Genomic DNA, 23,888 nt, shown 5'->3' on the forward strand with positions numbered 1-23,888 from the left:
CTTCTCTTTTTTCAATATTGGCCTCAGAACTCAGCCTTTTTTATGCAAAAGGATCCCAACTTATGGTCACATTCTAGTCATGAGTTCATTCTTTGCTATTCTCAAAGGTACCTAAAAGGCTATATTTACCTCTTACTGTCAAAAATCTATTTGATTTGTTTCTGACCCATTCTATACATAATGAGGCCATAATTATTATTTCTGACACCCTTCCCAAATATTTTCTTCTGAAAATTACTGTGAACATCGTGTTTCCTTACAACACTTTTTTGTTCCTAACCAGATGCCCATCGTTCTAGTATCTTAAACTAGGATCCAGAAACATAAATCTTACCTTTTTATTTCATCTCTTAATTCTTTTCTCCCAAAGCTTCCTAAATCTCCCAGGGTCCCAGTGGTTAACTGGAAGATGAGATGCTGCTGTTTCCTGGCGTGTTGGACTTCTTCTTTGATCCCTAAAGCTGCTTCCTTTGTCTCTTCCAACAGTGTCATTCCTCCTCACTTAGAATAACAGGAATGGACTGGAGCAAGCAAGTTTGGGAAATCTTAGAAGATTCCCTATTAACATTGACTATGACAGGCAGACACAAACTCGTATGGGCCAAGTATAGACACTTACACACCTTACAAAAGTTCATTTCCTTGTACGTCCCCTCAATGAGAGGTTCTTCATTTTTCCAGATAGCTAGGCACCATTTCTTCAGAAGTTCCTCATCTACCCTGTGTGGGAAGACCCTCCTATCTCTAAATCTTCCATCTAACCTTCCTCTTTTTTTCTCTTCTCTGTATTTTTACTGTCTTTTCATTCCTTTCATTGTCATAGTCCTAGGTTCTGATTTTCTTCTTAGGTTATCTACACTATGTGCCTTTCTCACTGTGATGATGAGCCAGAGTTTAGATTGACCTCCACCTTCTCCATCACCCTTTTTTCAGTCAGGGCAATCACTTTGCATTCTGTGTTGATGAATTCCTAAGGCAGGGAAAGCAACTTCTTTTACACAAGAACCAATTAAGAAGTGAAGATGTGAATAAAGCACATTACTTTTCATTTATAAATTAAAATCACTTCCAAGCTCTATGGAGAAAGCATGTACTTCTAACTTGGATAAATTACTTTGTTGACTCGAAAAATGTCATGAAAGGGGCACCTGGGTTACCTAGTCAAGTGCAACTCTTGATTTCAGCTCAGGTCTTGATCTCAGGGTTGTGAGTTCTGTGCTGGTCGTGAAGCCTACTTTTAATTAATTAATTAACTTTTAAAAAGAAAATGGGTACTGCCTCCTAAATAAAAAATATAACAGCTCCGTATATTTGAGAAGTAACCACATGGAGGCTGGCTTTTAATTTTTCTTCCTATACACTTCCATGGCCCTTTATGTTTCTCTACATGTGATATTTTATCCTTATAATAATCTCTAGGATATGTATTTTAAGAGTCTCTGAGAAATGAAGTGATTTGGCCAAGATCACATAGCAAATAGCATAACTGGTACTGGGATTGTTCAGTCCATTTCAATGCAGCATTCACTGAATATAGCTTGTACCTCATGCACCATGCTAGTCATAAGTCCACCTTGATAAATTCAGTATCCATCACCACATCCAACCCAAGTATCTTTTTCCTCTTCTCCTTTGGCCTGAACAGAGTGGAGGGAACAATACCAGTGCTTAGGAAACACTCATGTTTTGAACACCAGTGCATTCCCCCGGGTGGGATGAACTGCATATTTCTTCCCTGAAGCAATCCCCTTAGCCAGACCCTGCTGGACAGTTCCAGGACCACATGGTTGCTTACACAACAGGACACTAAGAGTTTGATTCAGTTACATTCAGGTTCAAACCACAGTGCTACCACTTAATGTGTGATTATTAAACAATTTAGGAAACCTTTTAATGCTCAGTGTCCTCATCTATAAAGTACAGATAGTAAATAGTATCTAGTTTTAGAGTAGTTATGAGGAATAAGTGAAATAATGTATGTAAAGCACTTAGCTTAGTAACTGGTTCATAATAAGAACTCAATAAATGTTAGTTCCATGATTGCTGTTGTGATTATTAGTTATAGTTGCCTAATACTCCACTGAGATGGGAAGAAAGTCTACATTTGCATTTAAATTACCTTAAACCAGGTTGCTCCTCACAGGCCCAAGGCAAGAAAATTGAAGACTTATGCTCTAGGTCTAGGCCAATAATTTGCAAACTGTTTTGATCATGATTCATAGTTAAAAATACATTTTATATTATATTACAATATGTATTATATCAGGTAAAACTAAGTCACGATGCAAAATGTATATATACTAAAACAAAAACCACCAAGGGGGGTCTAATGCCTTTGGATAACATGACTGCCAGATGGCTTACAGTTCTCAAAGCCCTCTGCTGGCCCCATGTCACTAAAGGCCATTTGCTCATTGTTGATTTTCTGCTATGTAATGAACGTTTGGCAGTTTTTCATTAGTGAGCCTCTATTTGGGGAAGTGATTAATTTTTTTTTATTATTTAATACCCTTCTTTTCATTCTCTCAGGGCAAATAATCAGAATTGAAGATACATTAGAATGGTCATAACAGCTCCAAATGTATCAATTTTCAAAAAGAAAATAATCCGCAACTGTTTGTAGTACCTATATATTAGGCTCTCAGCAAGGATACAAGAATAGATAGGATTAGGTCCCTACCCTTTGGAACACAAAATCTAGTAGAATAAAACTATGCAGTGTGATCACAGTTTAAATAGAGCTCTCTACAACTCTGGAGACAGTGAGGAATACTTTTCAGAGGAGTTCACATTTTTCCTGGATCTTAAGAGTTAGGGAGTTTATCAGGTAAAGGAGTGTGAGAATCTGTTCTAGGCAAATGGCCCCACATACAAAACTGGTGTGTGTTCAGGGAATAGCATCTCAGAATCAGGAACCAACCAATCAGACTTCACTATAAGCATTTAGGAATCCCATATTCCTTTAGGAAAGCTCAAAACCTTAGCAGAAAATAAATAGCTGACCAGCACAGGAGGCCTTGTGCCTTTACCATGTTGTCCCATGGTCCTTGTTCTGTCTTGCAAAAGAATTCCTTGTGTGCAATCAGCCAGTGCCTCCGCAATCCTTAGCTTTTTTTTTTTTTTTAAGATTTTATTTATTTATTCATGAGAGACAGCAAGAGAGAGGTAGAGACATAGGCAGAGAGAAAAGCAGGCCCTATGCCCGGAGCCTGATGTGGGACTCAATCCCAGGACCCCAGGACCAGGATCTGAGCCAAAGGCAGATGCTCAACCACTGAGCTACCTAGGCACCCAACCCTTAGCTTTCTGAATTCCTTTGGCCACTAAAGCCATTAATACCCTTTATTTTCTGCTTCTGACAGAGTGAGGCAGAAATGAAAACACTGCTAATGATTTTCCTTTTATCAAATTATGTGATATGCAGTTTTGCAGTATATAGCTTAATAATACTCTGTTAACATTTTCAATTCTGAATAAATACAGAATCATTTTCTTTAATTGACTTGAGCAGTTCTTTGCTCAAGAAATAATATAACTGTAACCTACTGCTCACCACTTTTGTTACTACCAGGTAAAGTTTGCCATAGTCACAGGGCACTTTTTTTCTGCCAGGAAAAAACAATATTACTCAAATTACAAAAGTATTATCTCTAATACTGCCTATCATTTTGGTGCAAGTAGGGGTTTTAGGAGAAGTCATTACCTCAATCATCACAAGCTATATTTTTTAGTGGCATTGGGGATTGTCACGGGATCATGAATTTTTGCTGCTCATACTATCTATTAAAAATAAATGTAATTTCAAATTGAAAAGAAAAAAGCATAGTGTGGCATTGCTTGATGCTTTACTGCAGAAATATGCACTTAGTTATTCCAAATGGTTACTAGAGCTTCATTCCTGATGTGATGACTTTACTCAAAGAACAAACGTGTTATATAACACGTAGCATTTGCCAACCAATCAGCTTCCTTAAATCCTAGGGCCAATGCATTCTTAACATTTACCCCCCACCCTCAATTCTTTAATTTTATATAAATTTATTTCTCACCAAATGACAATCTTCAAAAGCTTATTCCATTTGGTATAATTTGTTAGTGGCACTCTGCTGTGCTGTCCATTTCATTGTGCTTATAATATTTATAATCAGGAGCTGAAATTTCATTTAACAGGCACTCAGTTCATCTTTTTTGTGTGACTGTGCAGCTTTTTGTTAGTCATATTTTCTATTTATACTTTTATTATATTTACATTTTCCCCCTGTGTTAACTTAATCTCAAAAATTAAATAACCTATTCTTCTCTTACTCAATTTGCTCTGATGTTTGCTGCTATCTACATTTCATTCCTCCTTCTGTCTTTAATCTCACTTACCAGTGCATGGGTACAGAGATAAGTGTTTTACTCAGTCAAATCCCAAATCTTCAACTAAGGGAAGAGTCCATAATCAAGGTACTGTATTATCTGTCCTGATGTGTCACTCTTTTTTAACCATCTTCATATGAAAGCATTTTTGTTACAAGTGACTTTTTTCACATTCGTTTGTCAAATTATGTCCTTCATTTTCACCCATATTCTGAATTTGTTCTGTGATTCCATTTATAAACACTTGCCATAATATCTAAGACAAACTCATAGGTCATGTAGAAAGATTCATCCATGTTTTTAAGCAGAAATCACCTAAAACACCTTTTCCTGGGAACTGGTCTCCTGACCATATAAATGCTTATAAAGAGAGAAGCAGATGAGACAAACATTATTGTGGTGACTTGCAGTCACCTAGAAACATGGATTAATTTAACATTTGGCAAATATTAAAGCCTTTCTAAATCTAGGGAAGAAACCTAACTTTAGGGAAGCAGTGGCAGTGGCCTGTACCCCAGTGACCCCATCACGAGCATGAACACCATGTGAACATTTATGAGGGGCCCTGTTATTTTTAAGGTACTACAATGTTTTTCAAAATTTGAGGCTTAGTATTTGCCTTTGTGTTTGGATATTGAATATTGAGTATTCACTTGCATGTAGAAATCCTTGACTTTTCTAATTAATATAATTAAGGTCAATTTATAACATGAGATTCTTCTAGCAGCTTAGCTTTGGCCTTTCCCTTAGGCGACATATGAGACATCTGCTTTTGACTGAAATTTTAAATAAAGCTAAGGATCAGTGAAATGCACATTACTAAATTTATAACTTCTTACTATTTTTCATGAATACTAGAACAAAAAGGTGAGAATATAATCTTTGCTGGGTTAAAATTCTATCATTTTGGCATGACACATATATATTAATTCTAAATCCCCTTAGATTTTAATAGGTATAGTAAAGTTCTAATTTATTACTTAATCTCCATTTCTTGTTGTGTTGACTGGCTAAAGCAGAGGAGTGTTCCTTACTTCTTTCACAAAACCCTGAGAAACTGAGTCACTACGTGTTATCTCTTTGTTGCCTTCTGCCCACATTTTTTGTTTCTTTAGTGTCTGTGCACTCTTTCTATTTATGATCTCAGCATTCATTTATAAATACTGACTTTACATCAAAATGCAAAAATAGGATTGACTTGGGTGATTTCTTAGGTCCCTCCAACCCTAAGATTGTGTGATTTGGAAATGTTGTATTGAATAGTGCTTATATGTTGTAAAAGTAAACGACAAATTACCAATATGATCCATGATATATACTTAGGTGAATTAACTTGCAATTACTTCTAAAACTGTACCTACAGAGCATGCATCTTTTCCCTATTCAGTGGCATTCCCACATCAGATTATCTCACTCAATCGTTTTGGCTTTTGTGAAGGTGTATGGGCAAGTCTTCGCTCTAGCACTCGCCTGATCAGCTCTCCAACATCTTTCATTGATGTTGGTGCCCGACTGGCAGGCAGGGACCACTCCGCCTCCTTTAGTAACAGCACCTACCTGCAAAACCAGCTCTCGAAACGCCAAGCAGCCCTTTATATATTTGGTGAAAAGTCTCAACTAAGGGTAAGATTTCTTTTCCTCACTTAGAAGCTTTGCAGATACATGAAGGAAGTTTATAAAACCTATTTCAAACCAGCTTTCCTAGAAATTTTGTTTTACAGCATAGATTCTTAACCTGGAGTTAATAATCAGTCTCAAAAAAATTTTTAGTTCATATATATGTATGTATATATGTCTAAATATACTTACTCATAATCATTAAAAAATCGAACATCAGGAATATTAGGAAGTGTATGTCAAAAAAGAAATAAGGTTCATTCAGGGTATGTTTTTCCCTTGTCTTAGTTCCATAGGTATCTGTACCCCTGGCAAAATAGATCCCTATTGATAAAGAAAGCTACAGGAAGGTAGAGGAGTGAAAAGAAGACCATGACACTACATATGGAGACAAGGAAAGGCCAAGACTGTTTTCTAAGTTATATTTTTAAAAAACTTTGCAAGGCTGTATATATAGAGATACATGTCTTAAGACAAGTGAGAAAGTTCAAAATATTAGATACTAATCAACTTTAGTCTTTTTTAAATGATTATGCTAAAGAACTTCATTATGCTCAGATCCTATAAATTGGAAAGATAACCTCTGCCTCCAAAAGCAACTATTCCTTGGGATTGTTTTAGCAATGCACACATTACAAAATACATTACCACTGATAGGTTTGTGGGAAATAAAAGTATTTGTTAAGTCAGAAATCCCCTCAAAGTTTAGCTGACTCTAGTCAGCACTGGGCAATCTAGACAGACCTTCTGTTGAACCATGGAGCAGGGGCTGTGAGCAGGATCCCACATGCTTGGTTCTCAAGATGCCAGTGATTGCGTCATCTCTTCTCTGGCAAGCTGTCTTTGCTAGCTCTTCTCCCACTGCCAGGACTGCTGCAATCACTTAGTCACAACCTTTAGGGTAGAGGGCATGAAACTGCTGGGTAATACTCAGTTTTTAAGTATGCACACGTGTCTTCTGATACAGCAGATAACTTTATATCCAGAAAATAGTTGGAACACTTTTCAACAGTAATCCAGGGTTGCCTGTACAGCCTCTTTGGCACCAGCGTCTTTCCCAGAGCACAGACTTTCCACACTTCAGCACACCACTTATTCATAACCTGATTCACTCTCCAGGCTTTGTCTCCTAAATTCTCACCTCTGCCATTGCCTTTGCACATCAGTCTTCAGATGAGCTGTGTGATCAGGCACATATGAGTAAGAAAGACTGACTCCTTGCAACTATTCCTCCTCTTTCTCCCTCCCTTTCTCCTTCCTTCTTTCTTTTATCCATAAAGTATTATATTTTGAAAAACATAATACCACTATCCCAGCACAGTGGTTATTAGGGTTTCTGTATATTCCATTCAAGTTTTCCTTTTATTTATTCAATTGTATCTGTAGAGTGTAGGTCCTTATCTGTCTGGTGTGCGCCACATTCTGGCTAACACAGTGCTGTCTAGTTGTAACCCAACACTTTCTTCTCCCCACAAAGGAGACATATAGGAAAGCAAGGAAGTAGGGAATGACCTATTCTAAATAATCTTGAATTGCCCTTGCTAACCTTTTTCAATTTACAATACCTTAGACTTAGAAACAAATTCCTTTTGACCTAGTGTTGGTCAACACTATGGTTAATAGTTCCTGGTTCATAAGATGTGCATACCTAGTTCATGTACATTTGAGAAATGGAAAGAAACCTGGTTTTCCTGGAAAGTAAAGTATCTTTTATCTATTATAAGTTTAAAAAAAAAAAACTAGCAGATAAGAACTTGTGTATACTACTAAGTTCTTATCTAAAGAACATGTTTCCATGTCGTGTAATAGTCTTCATAATTACTTTCATCACTACATGGCATTCCATGTTGTTGAATTTTTATATTTATCTTCTGTATGTAAAATTGCAATCACATTTACAAGCATATAGTTTTTTTTATTGAGATACAATTCAGTAGGGTCTATTTTATATTTTATATTTTTTCTTTAGGGTAGCTTCCTTTTTAAAAGAGGGATTATTAAGACAAACTTTTTTTCTTGATACATGTTAGAAATGATATTTTAAAAAAAAGAATTAGGATTTTTTGCTTTTTATTTTAAAACTATAATATACCTTTTTAAAAATACTCTGAAATAACCAATATAAAACATTAGCAGACCCTATGTATAAGTTCTTGGCAGAGTTTTTTTTTTAATTGTGATAAAATACAAATAACATAAAATTACCATCTTCATGTGTACAGTTCAGTAGTGTTATGTACATTCATACTGTTATACACCCAATCTCCAGAAAGCAATTTTACTCTTAGAAAAGCAAATAGTCTAGTACAGTAATTTTAGCAGAATGTGAAGAAAGCACAGAGAATATGAGAAAACCAATTCATTCTTTGACATGAAAAGGTTGAGAACTTTTAAACCTTGAGAACTAGGGCAGCCTGGGTGGCTCAGCGGTTTAGCACCGCCTTCAGCCCATGGCGTGATCCTGGAGACCCGGGATCGAGTCCCACATCGGGCTCCCTGCATGGAGCCTGCTTCTCCCTCTGCCTGTGTCTCTGCCTGTCTCTCTGCCTGTCTCTCTCTCTCTCTCTCTCCTCTCTCTCTCTCTCTCTCACATGAATAAATAAAATCATCAATCAATCAATCAATCTTGAGAACTAGGCAACTATATTATCAAAACAAAATAGACCAAAGGGCCATCAGTTTAGTATTTTTAAATTATAAATACAACCTCATGTGGAATAAATTTCATATGGATTAAAGATGTAAATTATAAAAGTATTCAAATAAATAGAGACTGATACATGTGTCATACTGAATGGAAAAAATACTATCCCAGTGCTAGAAATCACAAAATCTTTCAGAATTTACTATATATAAAATTTTGTATTATTAGCTTTAAAAGAGTAACAGTAACATTAGTAATCTTAGGGCAGTGAGGTAGTGATTTTTATTTCCTTCTCAATGTTAATCTCTACTTTTTTTTCATTTTACAATGACTGTGTTTTACTTGCATAATAAGAAACAGATATGTCTATATGTCTATATCTACAAACTTTTATTTGTAGAGTTCTGGAACCTCAACAGTATATTACCTTTTCTTTTTTTTTTTTTTTTTGTATATTACCTTTTCATTACAGGGTATATCTTGGGGAAACTTAATTTACAGTTTTGGATTAATTATGCTGTCCACGTGTCATTGGTTCCTCTTTAGGCTTCAAGGGTCATGGCCTTATAACTGGCTTATATATGGTATTATGAATTCCATCAGGTTCCAGCCTACCAGTAGCCTCTCCAAATTCTCAGAATGACAGCAAGCCAAGTCAAACCACAAGACCTTACTGAATGGCTCTTTCCAGTAATACTGACACATTAGCCACACAAGATTGACTTTCCTGACCTCTGCAACCTCTGTAGCTACTTGGCCTCAACTAACTGTGCATCATTAAGTATTGCCCTGTTAAAAACAGTGCTCTTTTACCTATAGCACTGCATCTGCCTAATTCTCTGCATCTTCACCCACAGAACTTCAAGTTAGAATTTGCTTTAAATTGTGAGTTTGTTCCTGTTGAATTTTATGACATCCGACAAGTTAAAGCCAGTTTCAAAAAACTGATGAGGGCTTGTGTTCCAAGCACCATTCCTACTGACTCAGAAGTGACCTTCCTGAAAGCCCTGGGAGACTCTGAGTGGTTCCCACAGGTAATGTCTGGAGCAGCTTGTCCTATAACTCAGAGAAAGAGAAGTCCAAGTAGATAAACAGAATGGATACTTGAGGAGGAAAAAATATTGTGTGCCCTCACTACCTGACATTCTCCCCTTACTGTATGCCCTCCATAAAGACTTTCCAGTTTCAGGGAACCATATGATATAGAAGATGGCAGGGGGTAGAATTCTTCATCCCTGGGCTTTCATCTCTCTATAATTGAAAATTTGGTCTTCATGGGTTGCTGAGGAGGAGGACATCTTTATTGTTCGATGGAAACTTTCTGATATGCAGTAAATTTAATCATTGAAAAATATTTATAGGACTCCTGCTCTGTTATCAGCAGAGTGAGGATCCAGGACAGAATGTGATATCTGATGACTCCAAGAGCCTTTCCCTGTTACTTTCTTACCTTCCATGTGTCTCTGCCTTTTCCATGTGTCTAGATTTTAGAATCACCCTCAGACCAGCCACCAAAATCATTTTGGATACCCTAAAACTTACCTAAGGTTTAGGAAAAACTGCATATCCTTTCGTCAGCTCAGTCAAGCTTGGGATGTTTTTAATTAAACTCTTATTAAGAAATTAAGGAGAAATAGGTATTCCAGCACACATAACCCACATTTCTTCCAAACCACAGAAGAAAGGTATTTATGACATGCATGTTTTAGACACTGATGCAGACATTTAACCAAGAGCATCTCCGCGGTATACCCTTCAGCCTTGTCTTCAGGCCACTGATGCTATGCCCATTATTCCTTTGCCCCCTGTAGGAGTTCCCAACCCCTCTAATCTCCTGTTCCTATCTGTCTCCAAGCCTCCTGCCTCTCTTAAGGAGGAAAAAGAGTTGTTTTCCATAAACCAGGAAATGATTGGGAGTACCTAAGGCAGTGACTATTCTCAAGATACTTAAACTCTTTAAAAAAAAAAAAATTAGCTATAAATCTGGATCAGGGTATGTTGATGACTATTATAGCAGTTCAGGATACTTTTGAATACCCATGGAAGGAGCTGATCAAGACTCCCTTCTATCCCAAAGCTATGAGCCCCAACCCCAAACTATCTGTGTTTCTGATACATTCTGTGTCCTACTTCTTACTCCAAAATAGATCCTTACCAGAAGTTGGTAACTAAAGTCAGTGGAAAATATTGCCCCACTTGGAATATTGGCATTTTAAAAGTTAACTCAGAGCAAATGCTAAGCCCAGGAGAATACAGGCCTGGTAATATCTATGTTATAGGAACAGGGAGTAAGGAGTTTCCCATTGCTGGAGAGGACATGTGCCTTGCTCCTAGGTATAAAATAGCCCAGATCTCTTTAAAGTATGGGGGATTTTATTTTGTTTTATGTTAGTTGACAGATTCATTCTACAATTTATATCAAAAGATGCTTATAATAGTTTTAAACTATAATATACAATTGGTTTTGAATCTATATGCTCTGCTCACAACCTAGTTGTTCATTAGGGACTTTGAGTCTTTTGGGTTGGCTTCAAAAGCTGAACACAAATATAAATTTTCTTTCCATTTAATATATAGTGCAGACAAATAAGAATGTCTTTTTTAAAATATAAAATTTATTTGTCAAAAATTCAGCCCTTTAAAGTGTACAATTCAGTGCTTTTTAGTATATTCACAGAGTTCTGCCTCCATCCTCCTATCTAATTACAGAAAAATTAAAAGTATCTGAAATAGAACCGATTATATCATAGAAAAACAAATTTTAAATCCAATAACTGTGTTGGTAGGGCCACTTAGAATCTGACTTTTCCACTCTATGGGGTTACATAGCTCTTCTACTTTGGGGAGATCATGTAGGGTCAGTTTATTTCATTGTCTATCATTTGAACATGTTGTTTTAAAATGTGTCTACTTCTAAATTATGTCATTGTTTCATCTTGATTTTGACAAAGAACCACCAAATCCATCAGAAACTTTGACAAAGTTTTAAGCATTTAAAACTTATATGATTCTTTTGTCCAAATACTTCATCCCTAACTTGTTTCATTATCTGAGGTTGATAATGAGTCTGTCTGTTCTTGGTGTTCAGAAAGTGCCTGGTCTAATTGTGGCCTCCTTTCCTATCTCTTAGCTTCACAGGATAATGCAGCTGGCTGTGGTTGTATCAGAAGTACTTGAGAATGGTTCCTCAGTTTTGGTCTGTTTGGAGGAAGGCTGGGACATCACTGCACAAGTAAATGATTAAAACATAGTTTCAGATACTTAGTTTTAGATTTATATTTAAATTCAGTTGTTTTTAAATCCTGCAGATGAATCTTTTGTATAATGACTAATGTGTTTATGGACAAAGTCCTATGTTAAAAACCACCAAATCCATCAGAAAGTTTTGTGCCCTGAGCTTCCAGGCACTACATATCCTGGAGCTCTGGTCCAGGGCATCTGGCTCCCTCATGACAGATACACCATGCAAGCATACAAATGGAGCCGTTGATCAGAGGGTAGGACATGGACCATCCTTCCTGGGTTTTGTCAGTCCTTTCCCTGGCTTTCAATAAGCTCCTCCTTTATCCACTGTAGAGTAAAAAAAGGGTATAAATATAAACTATGTAAGACATTAATCTGTATCTGCCAAAAAGTAGATAATAGGTTGGAACTGATCCTCTAGCCTTATTAATTAACCTGCAGGAGGGGACTATAGTCAGCAAACTGGTTAGGTAAAGATTAAAATCATAATTCCCTGAAAGAAAACATGTAGCCAAAATGAGTTTGAGTTTTAGTTTTTACTGGAAGTTTGCAGAATTAATTTGATTGGCTGTCCTGGAGCAGCTAGTGAACAAATTTGCTGTTATGGTAACTTTGCCTGTCTTAGTAACAAAATTTTTTCAGGACCGAAAGTAATGTATCCATCCTGCTTGTGTCCTAGGTGACATCCCTGGTTCAGTTACTCAGTGATCCCTTTTATAGGACACTTGAAGGCTTTCGGATGTTGGTGGAAAAAGAATGGCTCTCTTTTGGTCATAAATTCAATCAGCGGAGCAGCTTGACCCTCAATTGTCAGGGTAGTGGTTTTACTCCAGTCTTCCTGCAGTTCTTAGACTGTGTACACCAGGTAAGTAGAGCAGACTTTAAATTGACTTGATATGAAAGAAAGAAAAGAACTAACATTTATTGAGCATAGCAGTGCTGTGCCAGGTATCTTCATGTCATGATTCTGATGGACTCAGCCATAAGGCTTGCTGAAATCTTAGCAGTGGATTCCTGGGAATAGAGAAGGAAAAAAAAAACTAGTTGGTTTCTGAATCTAGGATAGCTGAGTTAGCTACTGGCTGGCCCCCATGTGAAGTAGCCAGCACTCTAACTTATCATCTCCCAAGAAGAGGAGCAAACTTGGGTTTGTCGTTCAGGAAGGTTTGATCTATGATAAAACAGCAAAAATCTCTAAGTGATGACAGGGCCTGAAATCCAGCAGGTGCTCATCCCCATTCTGGAGGATGTTAGCTTGTGCCTAGGAATATGGAAGGTGGAGCTTAACCCCTGAGAAAGAATCAGGGCCCAATCAGGCAAGCCTGTGAGGTTGAGAACACTGGCTCGATTCTACTCAGTGACTTAATCAGGGCTAATCAGAGACCAGACAGAAACCCAGGTATATAATCCAGTCATACCCAGTGGGAGCAGGGGAATGGGGAAGATGTGAATGCTCTACAGGCTCCCTCAAGCCTCATCAGTTACAAACTTCCTAATGGGGCCTGAATCAGAATTGGGCTTGAGAATTACATGGCACCGGGTTTGCTAAATTGGCCTAGGAAAAGCAGTGTTGACATCTCCAACTTTACTTCATCTGTACCATAACAATGAATGTGTTTTGGCATGTCAGACATATTTGTCAGAACCATGAGCCTCTTGGAAATAGATTGTCCTCGGATATCTATTGGAAGGAAAGATGGAAATGTTTTCAGGAACCAGTACTAAAACTAGGTCTTCTAAAGAGGTTTTGTTTTGGTTTGGTTTTTTTTTTATTCTATTTATCATTTGATCAACTTTATTAATTCACTACATAATTTTTCATTTATTTAAAGTATATATAATTCAATAGTTTTAGTATATTCACAAAGTTGTATAATTGCCACAATCAATTTTAGAACATTTTACCACTCCAAAAAAGAAACTCAAAAAAAAAAAAAAGAAAAAAGAAACTCTATACCCATTAGCAGTGACTTTCCATCTCCGACCCCCGACCCCATCCCCCATATACACACATTCTGGTGGTTGTTTTTGACTGCTCTAATCAGCTTCTTAAGAAAAGATCTATTGAATAATTTTAGTTAATTCTGTCCGAACATCATCCAGAGAAGCTGGCTGTAGGATTGAGCTTATGTTTTAAATCTTTGCAGCAAAAGGTATATTTGTTTACTATTTGAATATGAGCCTTTTTATTTTGTACTTCTTTTGGCAGATAGATGAGGGAGGCATTTGGAGCCCATTGTCTCTGAAACAGAAAGCTTAACTGATACCAAAGGAGAGGCACAAGGATCTTTTTCTCACATCTAGATAGATGAACCATACGAATTCTTCATGAAAGCACTTCTTATTATCTTGCTTATTGCCTTACATTGCTTACCAAATGCACTAAGCTGTCTACCTTAAACTTATACAATGACATATGTCAAGTATTTCTTGGTAAAACTGGCAGAGGTATGGGGAGGCAGGTATAAGCAACTACATACTATATATGATTTCATTTATAGAAAATTCTACAAAAGGCAAAACTATTATGACAGAAACATATCAGTGGTCATTTGGGACCAGTGGTCAGGGACCATGAAGGGGCGTGAGCAAACGTTTTAGGATAAGGGAACTATACTAATTGTGCTGGTGATCACACAATGTATACAATGACCAAAACTAACCTGTATGGTGTAAATAGGAGGATTTTATTATATGTAAATTATATATCAATGAACCTGAAAAACAAAAAAAAAATTTTTTTAAGATTTATTTATTTATTTATGATAGACATAGAGAGAGAGAGGCAGAGACACAGGAGGAGGGAGAAGCAGGCTTCATGCTGGGAGCCTGATGTGAAACTTGATCCTGGGACTCCAGGATTGCGTCCTGGGCCAAAGGCAGGCGTTAAACTGCTGAGCCACCCAGGGATCCCCCAGAAAAACAAAATTTTAATTAGTAAGTCCAACATCTCAGTTAACTGGAGTTCCAGAAAAAAAAAAAAAAAAAAAAAACAGCTCTCTAGTTTTTCCAGAGAAAAATTTGTCAGTCTGGTGCCCAGAGAATACTTATAAGCTGGCTGCCTGCTTTTTAGAAATAGGGCAGGAAATAGGTCCAGGGAGATCCTTCTTTTTCTATGCTATTTTCAGTTTCAAGCCTCCTCATGAACCCAGTTGTGCCTACTGTTCCCAAGTCCAGAGCTCATCTAGTTTGGTTTTTCCAGAGGACAAATTTCTAATCCCTTGCTTTCAAGAAGGTAATCACATGACTGCATGGGGTAGGAGAGGACCCTGGAGATCTCACCACTTCCTCTATAGACTTAACCTAGTCCTCATTTTTGGCTCCCATTTCACCTCTGTATATGTTACTGAGTTATTGGGCCTCTGAGTCCTGAGCCTTTCTGAGACAGGGCAAGCTGTCACCTTCTCAAATCATTTTCATCCTACAAGCATTCCAATGTAGCTTCTCATCTTCTATCATTTATTGCTATTCTTATATTCTATTTTCCATTGTTCATAAATGTACTGAATTTTCTTGACCTGCTACTGTTTCCCTTTCCATTCTCCCCACCTCATTTTAGGTTCTTCTACCTTATAAAAAATCCTTTCCTTTAATTAAGGGAGAGTTGGAGGGCAGCTAAGTTTGTATGGCTGGATTTGGTTTAAGTTAAATGCGTTATTAAATATGTTAAATATCCATGCTAAACTTGCAAAATTCTGCATACCTAAACATGAGAGTCAGCAAAAGAGTCCACTCACAATCAGTAAGAGATGGGAGGGTCTCACAGAAGACATACTGTCCTCGAAAATGACATCATTCCACCCCAAGCGTAATAATAATTACTTGAAATATAATACTTATATTTTATTATTAGGGGTGGGTAGAAGTGTAAGTAGTCTAGAATTGGAAAGTAACCTGTATTTTGTGAGTACCCCTTAAATGATATAAATAAATCTTAATATAAATGAAAGTATAAATTCCTGTTGTCTTTAGAATACATTACAATAGAAGCTAAAACAATGTAGTGTTATCTAAAATATCTTAGGGTGTATGTTTAATTTCTAGTAACTTTTTATTTTGAATAATGAGTTAAGGGCTGCTGGTGTGGCTCAGCAGTTTAGTGCTGCCTTCAGTCCAGGGCATGATCCCGGAGACCCGGGATCAAATCCCAAGTCAGGCTCCCTGCATGGAGCCTGCTTCTCCCTCTGCCTGTGTCTCTGCCTCTGTGTGTGTGTCTCTAAGAATAAATAAATAAAATCTAAAAAAAATTTAAAATAAAATAAATAAACAAATAATGAGTTAAAATTCAAATGCCCTATATAAATTGAGCTTTAGTGACAGCTCAGTTATTTGTAGGTGAATGCCTCAGAAACTGTAGAAAATAATATTGTTTGGAGCCTAAAGACTCCTTTAGCATTAATTCAGATCTGATTATACCACATTAAAATTTTTTATAGATTTTTTTTTTAAGATTTATTTATTTCAGAGAGAGAGTGTGTGTGTGTGAATGGGAAGAGGAGCAGCGGGAGAGAGAGAGGTAGACTAACCATTGAGCACGGAGCCTGACACAGGACTCAAATCTCATAACCCCAAGATCATGACCCTGAAATCAAGAGTTGGACACCAAACTGACAGAGCCACTCAGGTGCCCCAATGTTAAAATTTTTCAAACTAAAATATGAATTTTCAAAAGTTTTCTGAACCTCTTTTGCCTTAGTACCCTTTCATATAACAACCTGAGTGCAGGCAAGTCATGGCAAAGTAGCATATGACCTTAATTGCAGTATTTAAAGAATGCTTGGCTATGATAGGTATCAGCTTTGGTGAAGCAAATTACTTCATGCTGAAAAGGGATTGTTTATTCATTCAAAAACAGAAGACTATAGAAGACTAGTTAACAAATAGTGCTTCTGACTCTTGCTGACTTAATTATAAGGTAGTATTTCATCATCTCCTACATACTAGTTTTAGGCATTAGAGAATGCCTTCTTTGAATACCTTTCAAGTGAACACCAGTGCTTTACATGACTCCAGCTTTTGCCAGACAATTCGAACTACCACTGTCCTTAATTTCGCAGGGGCACAAAACAGAGCCAGGCCCAACATTAAAAAAAAAATTTTTTTAATGTGCAAAATTACACAGCAATAAGCAAAACTCCCAGGTGGAATGTGTTCACTGCTTGTTAACCATTTCTAACACGCTGAATGCCAAAAGGCAGTCTATGGAAATTTGCCTAGACTTGTCCATTAGTACTAATAGGGTTACAAAGAAAACAGATGAAGTACTGATCTTAAATTAGAACTGCCTCATCATATAAAAAGCCATTGTTTACGCCAGTATATCCAGGTGTCAGATGAATTATAAATGCTAGATCACTGTTTCATAATAGCAACATCTGGCAAATTTTTGTTGCTTCTAAAAGAAATTGGCTTAATTCAAGTGATATCATTACAGGATGCTTCCTTTTCTTAAAATAGTTGAACCAAATTCAAAAAGAAATATATCCAAAATACAAAAATACAATTTTTACCTAAAATTTATTTTTAAAATACAATACCAAGGGAACAGACATGTATAATATGAATGAAAACATGAAGTATAGGAAAGCATCTCCTCTATTTCAACATTAGAGTAAATCTTTGAGTGTATCTTAGGACTTTTTCATTATTTCCTACTTTGAGAAAAACAAATAAGAGTTATAACTTTGCTTTTGAAGTTTATTCAAGTTGTAAATTGACTCACTCTGGTCTGGTTGTGTGATATGGTCTCACGGTTACCATACATATGCCGGCACTATGCTAGGTCCTATTCCAATAAGAAAAGCTATTTGTCTCTTGAAGATATGAACTTTCCTTGTGCGCACATGTGTGAGGAGCCACACCGCCCTCACACAGTTTGGTTACTCTAAAATGTATCCATTAATATTGGCAAAATAACTGCAGTTAATGGATTAATGGTATATTCAAAGTTTCTGGTGTCTTCCTGCTTCCCATCCATTTGAAAACTGGCAAAAATTGATGTAATCCAAGCTGTTTTATAACAAAGCAATTTTGCATTAGGGCTTTAATATTTTGAACCCATAAAATAAGTCTGAGTTTAAATATTTTGAGCCCATAAAATAAATCTGAATTTATATATCAGTCTTAACTTACTAATTTTTGATCCTTAACAAATTATTTAACCTCTCAGGTGCTTTGGTTTCTAGATAGATACATGAATACATAGATAGCTATCAGAAGGATTACAAATCTTATGTAAAGTGATTGGCACAGTAGAAACTGCACAGTTAATGTTTGTTAAATCTTTATCTTGAAATAACAAAAACTAACATTAACTACTTATTTTTCTAGGGTGTGTCTACCATACCCACAGTTTTTCCAATATTGATGCCATTCTATATAAGGTCTCTTATAGCTTAACATTTCTAATTCTCCAAAGCAAAATCCAATGTTAACTTACTATATTTTATTCCCAAAATGTTGATCTTTCCTGGGATTTGAGTCATAGCTTATTTTATGGGCCTTTAAATTTTATAAAGTACTTAATGACATATGGGCAAAAAATAAGACCCCTATAAATTCCTGTGTCTCCAAATTCCTTTTCAGATTCTCTTCTTATAAATAAGGAAAATTGGCAGGTTTCAATCCATAATGGAAAACAAAACTAAAATACCTCACATAGCTTCATCTTTTAAATCTGTATATTTTTATCTTCCATCAAGATAAATAAAAAGTTATTTTGGACAACAGAATCCAGATGATGCCTGAGAAAGGCCTAAAATTCTATTCATGAGCATATTTGGGGAAAAGCTCCTATAGAATTAATTTATAGACGGAGATGCCTATCATTTCCAATTCTACATAATAAAATAAGACTAAGTTTATTTGAAACAGGTTTGCCTTTAGGTTCCAAAAATCTTATGGCCAACAGCACAGAAAAATAATGAAACCAAATGCTGTTCTTTGAAAAGATCAATAGATTGTTAAACTTCTAGCCAGACTGGTCAAAGAAAGACACAGAATACCAGTATTAGAAATGAGAAAGATGACATCACTACAGATTCTACAGATATTAAAAGGACCGTAAGGGAATATTATGAAGTTTTGCACCAATAAAATCAACAATTTAGATGACATGGACAAATTCCTTGGAAGACACAACCTACCACACTCACTCAGGAAGAAATACATAATTTGAATAAGCCCATGTCTATTAAGGAAATTGATATTGTAGCTAAAATCTTTCCACACTGAAAACTTCAGACCCAGGTGGTTCCACTGGTTAATTCTACCAAGTATTTAAGGAAGAAAGAATAGCAGTTCTATATAAAGTCTTCCAGCAAATTGAAGCAAAGGGAATACTTCTCAAAAAAAAAAAAAAAAAAAAGGGAATACTTCTCACCTCAGGCTATGAGACCAGCGTTACCTTGGCCTGACAAAGACAACAAAAGAACACTATAGACCAGTATCTATTCTGATCAATATTCAAATTTTCTAAACAAAATTTTAGCAAATCAAATCCAACAATATATTTAAGAGATAATATACCATGGTCAAGTGGCATTTATCCCAGGAATGCACAGTTGGTTTCACATTCAAAATCAATCAAAATAATTCACCATATTAAGAAACTAAAAAAGAAAAATCATAAGGTCATCCCAAGAGATGCAAAAAAGCATTTGAGGAAATATAATATCCATTCCTTGTAAAAACATTCAGGAAACTAGGAATAGAAGGGAACTGGCTCAAACTCTAGATAGTATCTGTTTTTTAAGAACCTACAGCTGAGGGGGATCCCTTGGTGGCTCAGCAGTTTAGCTCCTGCCTTCAGCCCAGGGCATGATCCTGGAGTCCCAGGATCAAGTCCCACATTGGGCTCCCTGATGGAGCTTGCTTCTCCCTCTGCCTGTGTCTCTGCCTCTCATTCTCTCTCTCTCTCTTTCTCTCTGTCTTTCATGAATAAATAAATAAAAATCTTAAAAAAAAAAAAAAAAAAAAAACGGGATCCCTGGGTGGCGCAGCGGTTTAGCGCCTGCCTTTGGCCCGGGGCGTGATCCTGGAGACCCAGGATCGAATCCCACGTCCAGCTCCCGGTGCATGGAGCCTGCTTCTCCCTCTGCCTATGTCTCTGCCTCTCTCTCTCTCTCTATCATAAATAAATAAAAACTTAAAAAAAAAAAAAAACCTACAGCTGACATCATCATAATAGTGAAAGACAAAATACTTTTCCCCTATGATCAGAAACAAGATGTGGATGTTTGCTTCACCACTTCTATTCAACATTGTACTAAATAAAGATCCTACCCATGCAGCAAGGCAAGAAAATAATAATATAGACATCCACATAGGAAGTGAAATTTTGTTTATTCATACACAACATGGTTGTCTATGGACTCTACAAAAAACTACTTGAATAAGTGGATTTAGCAAAGCTACAGAATACATGATCAATATACAAAAATTACTAGTACTTCCACATACTGGCAATGAAATATTTGAAAATTAAAATGTAAAGATTATTATCTTTACAATAGTATCAAAAAACATGGGTGGAATCTAACAAAATATGTTAAAGGCCTAGACATTGAAAAGTACAAAACATTACTGAGTGAAATTAAAGGCCTAAATAAATCAAGAAATACCTCTTGTTTATGGGTCAGAAGGCTCAATATTGTTGAAATATCAGTATCCACAAATTGATCTAAAGAGTCAGTACAGCCACAATCAAATGCCCAGGTGGCTATTTTGTAGAAATTGGCAAGCTCATTCTAAAATCCATATGTAGGGATGCCTGGTGGCTCAGTGGTTGAGCATCTGCCTTCAGCTCAGGGCATAATCCCAGGGTCCCAGGATTAAGTCCCACATCGGGCTCCCTGCAAGGAGTCTGCTTCTCCATCTGCCTATGTTTCTGCCTTTTTTCTGTGTGTCTCTCATGAATAAATAAGTAAATAAAATCCATATGGAAATGCAAAGAATTTAGAATAGCCAAAACAACCTTGAAAAAGAACTAGCACTATCTAATTTTATTATAAAACTACAGTAATCCAGATTGTGTGATAATTGGTGTAAAGATAGGTCAGTGAAACAGAATAGAGTCCAGAAATAGTCCCACACTATATGTGATATATAGAAAACTGACTTTTCAATGAAGGTACAAAAAACATTGGTAGAGAAAGGATAGTCTTTTCAACAAATAGTGCCAGACAATTGGATTTTTAGGTCCAAAAACAAATTAAAAAAAAAAAAAAACTTTGATCCAAACCTAGCACCAATATAAAATTTAATTCAGAAGGGATCATAGACCTAAATCTAAGACCTAATATTATACAACATCTGGATGAAAACATAGGAAGAAATTTTTGTGACCTTGGGTTAGGCAAGGGTATCTTACATTCAATACCAAAAGCATTATTTATAAAAGAACAAATTCATAAATTAGACCTTGTCAAAATTTAAAACTTTTGTTCTTCAAAAATCACTATTAATAAAATTAAAAGACAAATCATATGTCTGCTTAAAGAACTTGTATTCAGAATAACTCAAGATTCTTGGGGCACCTGGATGGCTCAGTTGGTTAAGCATCTGCCTTTGGCTAAGATCATGATCTCAGGGTCCTAGGAGCAAGCCTAGTGTCAGGCTCCCTACTCAGCAAGGAGTCTGCTTCCCACTCTCTCCCTCTGTCCCTCCCCCATCACTCCTATCACCTCCGCTCATGTCCTCACACTCTTCCTTCTAAATAAATTAAATTGTTTTAAAAATTCTTAAAACTCAGTAATAAAACAACCAACCTATTTTTTTAAGATTTTATTTATTTATTCATAAGAGACACATAGAGTCAGAGATAGGCAGACAGAGAAGCAGGCTCCCAGCGTGGAGCCCAATGCGGGACTTGATCCCAGAACCCAGGATCATGACCTGAGCCAAAGGCAAACACTCAACCACTGAGCCACCCAGGTGCCTGAACCTGTTTTTTTATGGGCAAAATATTTGTACTGACTTTACCAAAGATGTACAGATGGCAAATAAGCACCTGAAAGGATACTTGACATCATTTGTCATTAGGAAATGCAAATTAAAATCACAGTGAGAGACCACTACATGCCTATTTTAATGAGCAAAATATTTTCAACTGATGACCCCAAGTATAGATGAGACATGGAAGAACCAGAACTATCTAACACTGCTGGTAGGAATACAAGATTGTACCACTATTTGGGGAAATGGTTTGGCCATTTTTTTTAAAGTTAAATATACCTACCTACCATACGATTCCTCATTCCATTTCTAGGCCATTATGCAAGAGAAATGAAAGCTTTTGCCCATACAAAGACTTGTATATAACTCTTCATAGCAGTTTTATATGTAATAACCAGAAACCCAGAAGCAACTCAATGTCCATTCACAGCTATAAATAAACAAATTGTGGTATATCCATACAATGAAATACTACCTAGCTGTAGAAAGAAATTACTGATAACCCAACAACATGCTTGCATCTCAAAGAGTTATGCTCGATGAAAGAAGGCATACAAAAAAAAGAATATATACTTATGATTCCATTTATATAAAGTTCTAGTAAATGCAAATTAATCTATAGTGACAAAAAGCAAATCAGTGTTTGCTTAAGAGAAGGGTACAGAAAGAGGCAGGCAAAGGGTGCACAATGAAACATTTAGGAGTTATAAATATGTTCATTATCTTAATTATGAATTAAGGTTTCAGAGTTTTGTACATATGTCAAAATGTATCAAATTATGCCCTTTACGTGCAGCTTTTGTATGTCAATTATACCTCATTAAAGCTGTTAAGAAAGAAAAAAATCTTATGGCTAATACACCTCTAAACTCTCACTTATTGCCCATATCTTAAGTCCTTGGAGAAAGTCTCTTGGCTTTCTGTTAAAACAATAGGGCATTTGGGTAGCTCAGTCAGTTAAGCCTCCTACTCTTGGTTTCAGCTCAGGTCATGATCTCAGCATCCTGGGATCGAGCCCCACATCAGGCCCACATCAGGCCACATTGGGCTTTGAGTTCATGCAGAGTCCACTTCACTGCCTCTCTCTCCCATTTCCTCTACTCACTGCCACTCACACGCGCCAACACGCACTCTCTCTCTCTCTCTAAAATAAATCTTTTTAAAAATTAAAACTTAAAAAATTTTTAAAATAGAAATTAAATAAAGGATGAAACAATACTTAGAAGAAGAAGGAAGCATGTAGATTGTGCTTTTTGGAAACCACTGTGGTACTTTACAACAGAAGAATCTAGGTGTCCCATTGACAAGGAGGAAAAAAGCCAGTGAACTAGACAAACTGAGTCCCTGGGAGATAGGACTAAATGGAGAAAGTATAATTTTTCTTTTTTACTGGAAATCTAAGTACCAGATTTTGTTGGGCAAATACAATCCGGTCTTCATTTCTCATTATGACAAAAAGACATTTCAAAAAACAGAATTGAGAGCCCAGAAATAAACCCACACATATATGGACAATTAATTTACAACAAAGGAGCCAAGAACATAAAATGGAGAAAGGGTAGTCTTCAACAAATAGGAAAACTGGACAATTACGTGCAAAGAATGAAACTAGACTTCTGTCATATACCATACACAAAAATTAAATCAAAATGGATTAAAGACTAGAATGTAAGACCTGAAACTATAAAATTCCTAGAAGACTCCAAAGACAAGGGAAGCAAAAACAAAAATAAATGGGACTACATCAAACCAAAAAGCTTCTGCACAGGGATCCCTGGGTGGCGCAGCGGTTTAGCGCCTGCCTTTGGCCCAGGGCACGATCCTGGAGACCCGGGATCGAATCCCACATCGGGCTCCCGGTGCATGGAGCCTGCTCCTCCCTCTGCCTGTGTCTCTGCCTCTCTCTCTCTCTCTCTCTCTGTGTGACTATCACAAATAAATTTAAAAATTTTTTAAAAATTAAAAAAAAACAAAAAGCTTCTGCACAGTGAAGGAAACCTCAAAATGAAAGAGCAACCTACTGAATGGGAGATATTTGTTAATCATCTATCTGACAAGGGGTTCATAT

The 23,888-nt window shown here is 36.5% G+C and overlaps 1 protein-coding gene across 3 annotated transcripts in view; it reads left to right on the plus strand.

Annotated features, from left to right (window-relative positions):
- Positions 1-23,888, plus strand: part of SBF2 (SET binding factor 2) — a 453,884-nt gene that overhangs the window by 413,546 nt on the left and 16,450 nt on the right. For 2 of the 3 annotated variants that reach the window (XM_072794106.1, XM_072794107.1), the window contains 4 exons: positions 5,801-5,985; positions 9,481-9,657; positions 11,754-11,855; positions 12,546-12,731. In XM_072794106.1, coding sequence (XP_072650207.1) covers positions 5,801-5,985; positions 9,481-9,657; positions 11,754-11,855; positions 12,546-12,731 — 650 coding nt within the window. Of the gene's footprint in view, positions 1-4,374; positions 4,450-5,800; positions 5,986-9,480; positions 9,658-11,753; positions 11,856-12,545; positions 12,732-23,888 lie in introns of all 3 variants that reach the window. The other variant, XM_072794105.1, reaches the window with a different exon arrangement.

The sequence above is a fragment of the Canis lupus genome, chromosome 23 (assembly GCF_048164855.1).
Source record: "Canis lupus baileyi chromosome 23, mCanLup2.hap1, whole genome shotgun sequence".
Taxonomy (NCBI): Eukaryota; Metazoa; Chordata; class Mammalia; order Carnivora; family Canidae; genus Canis; species Canis lupus.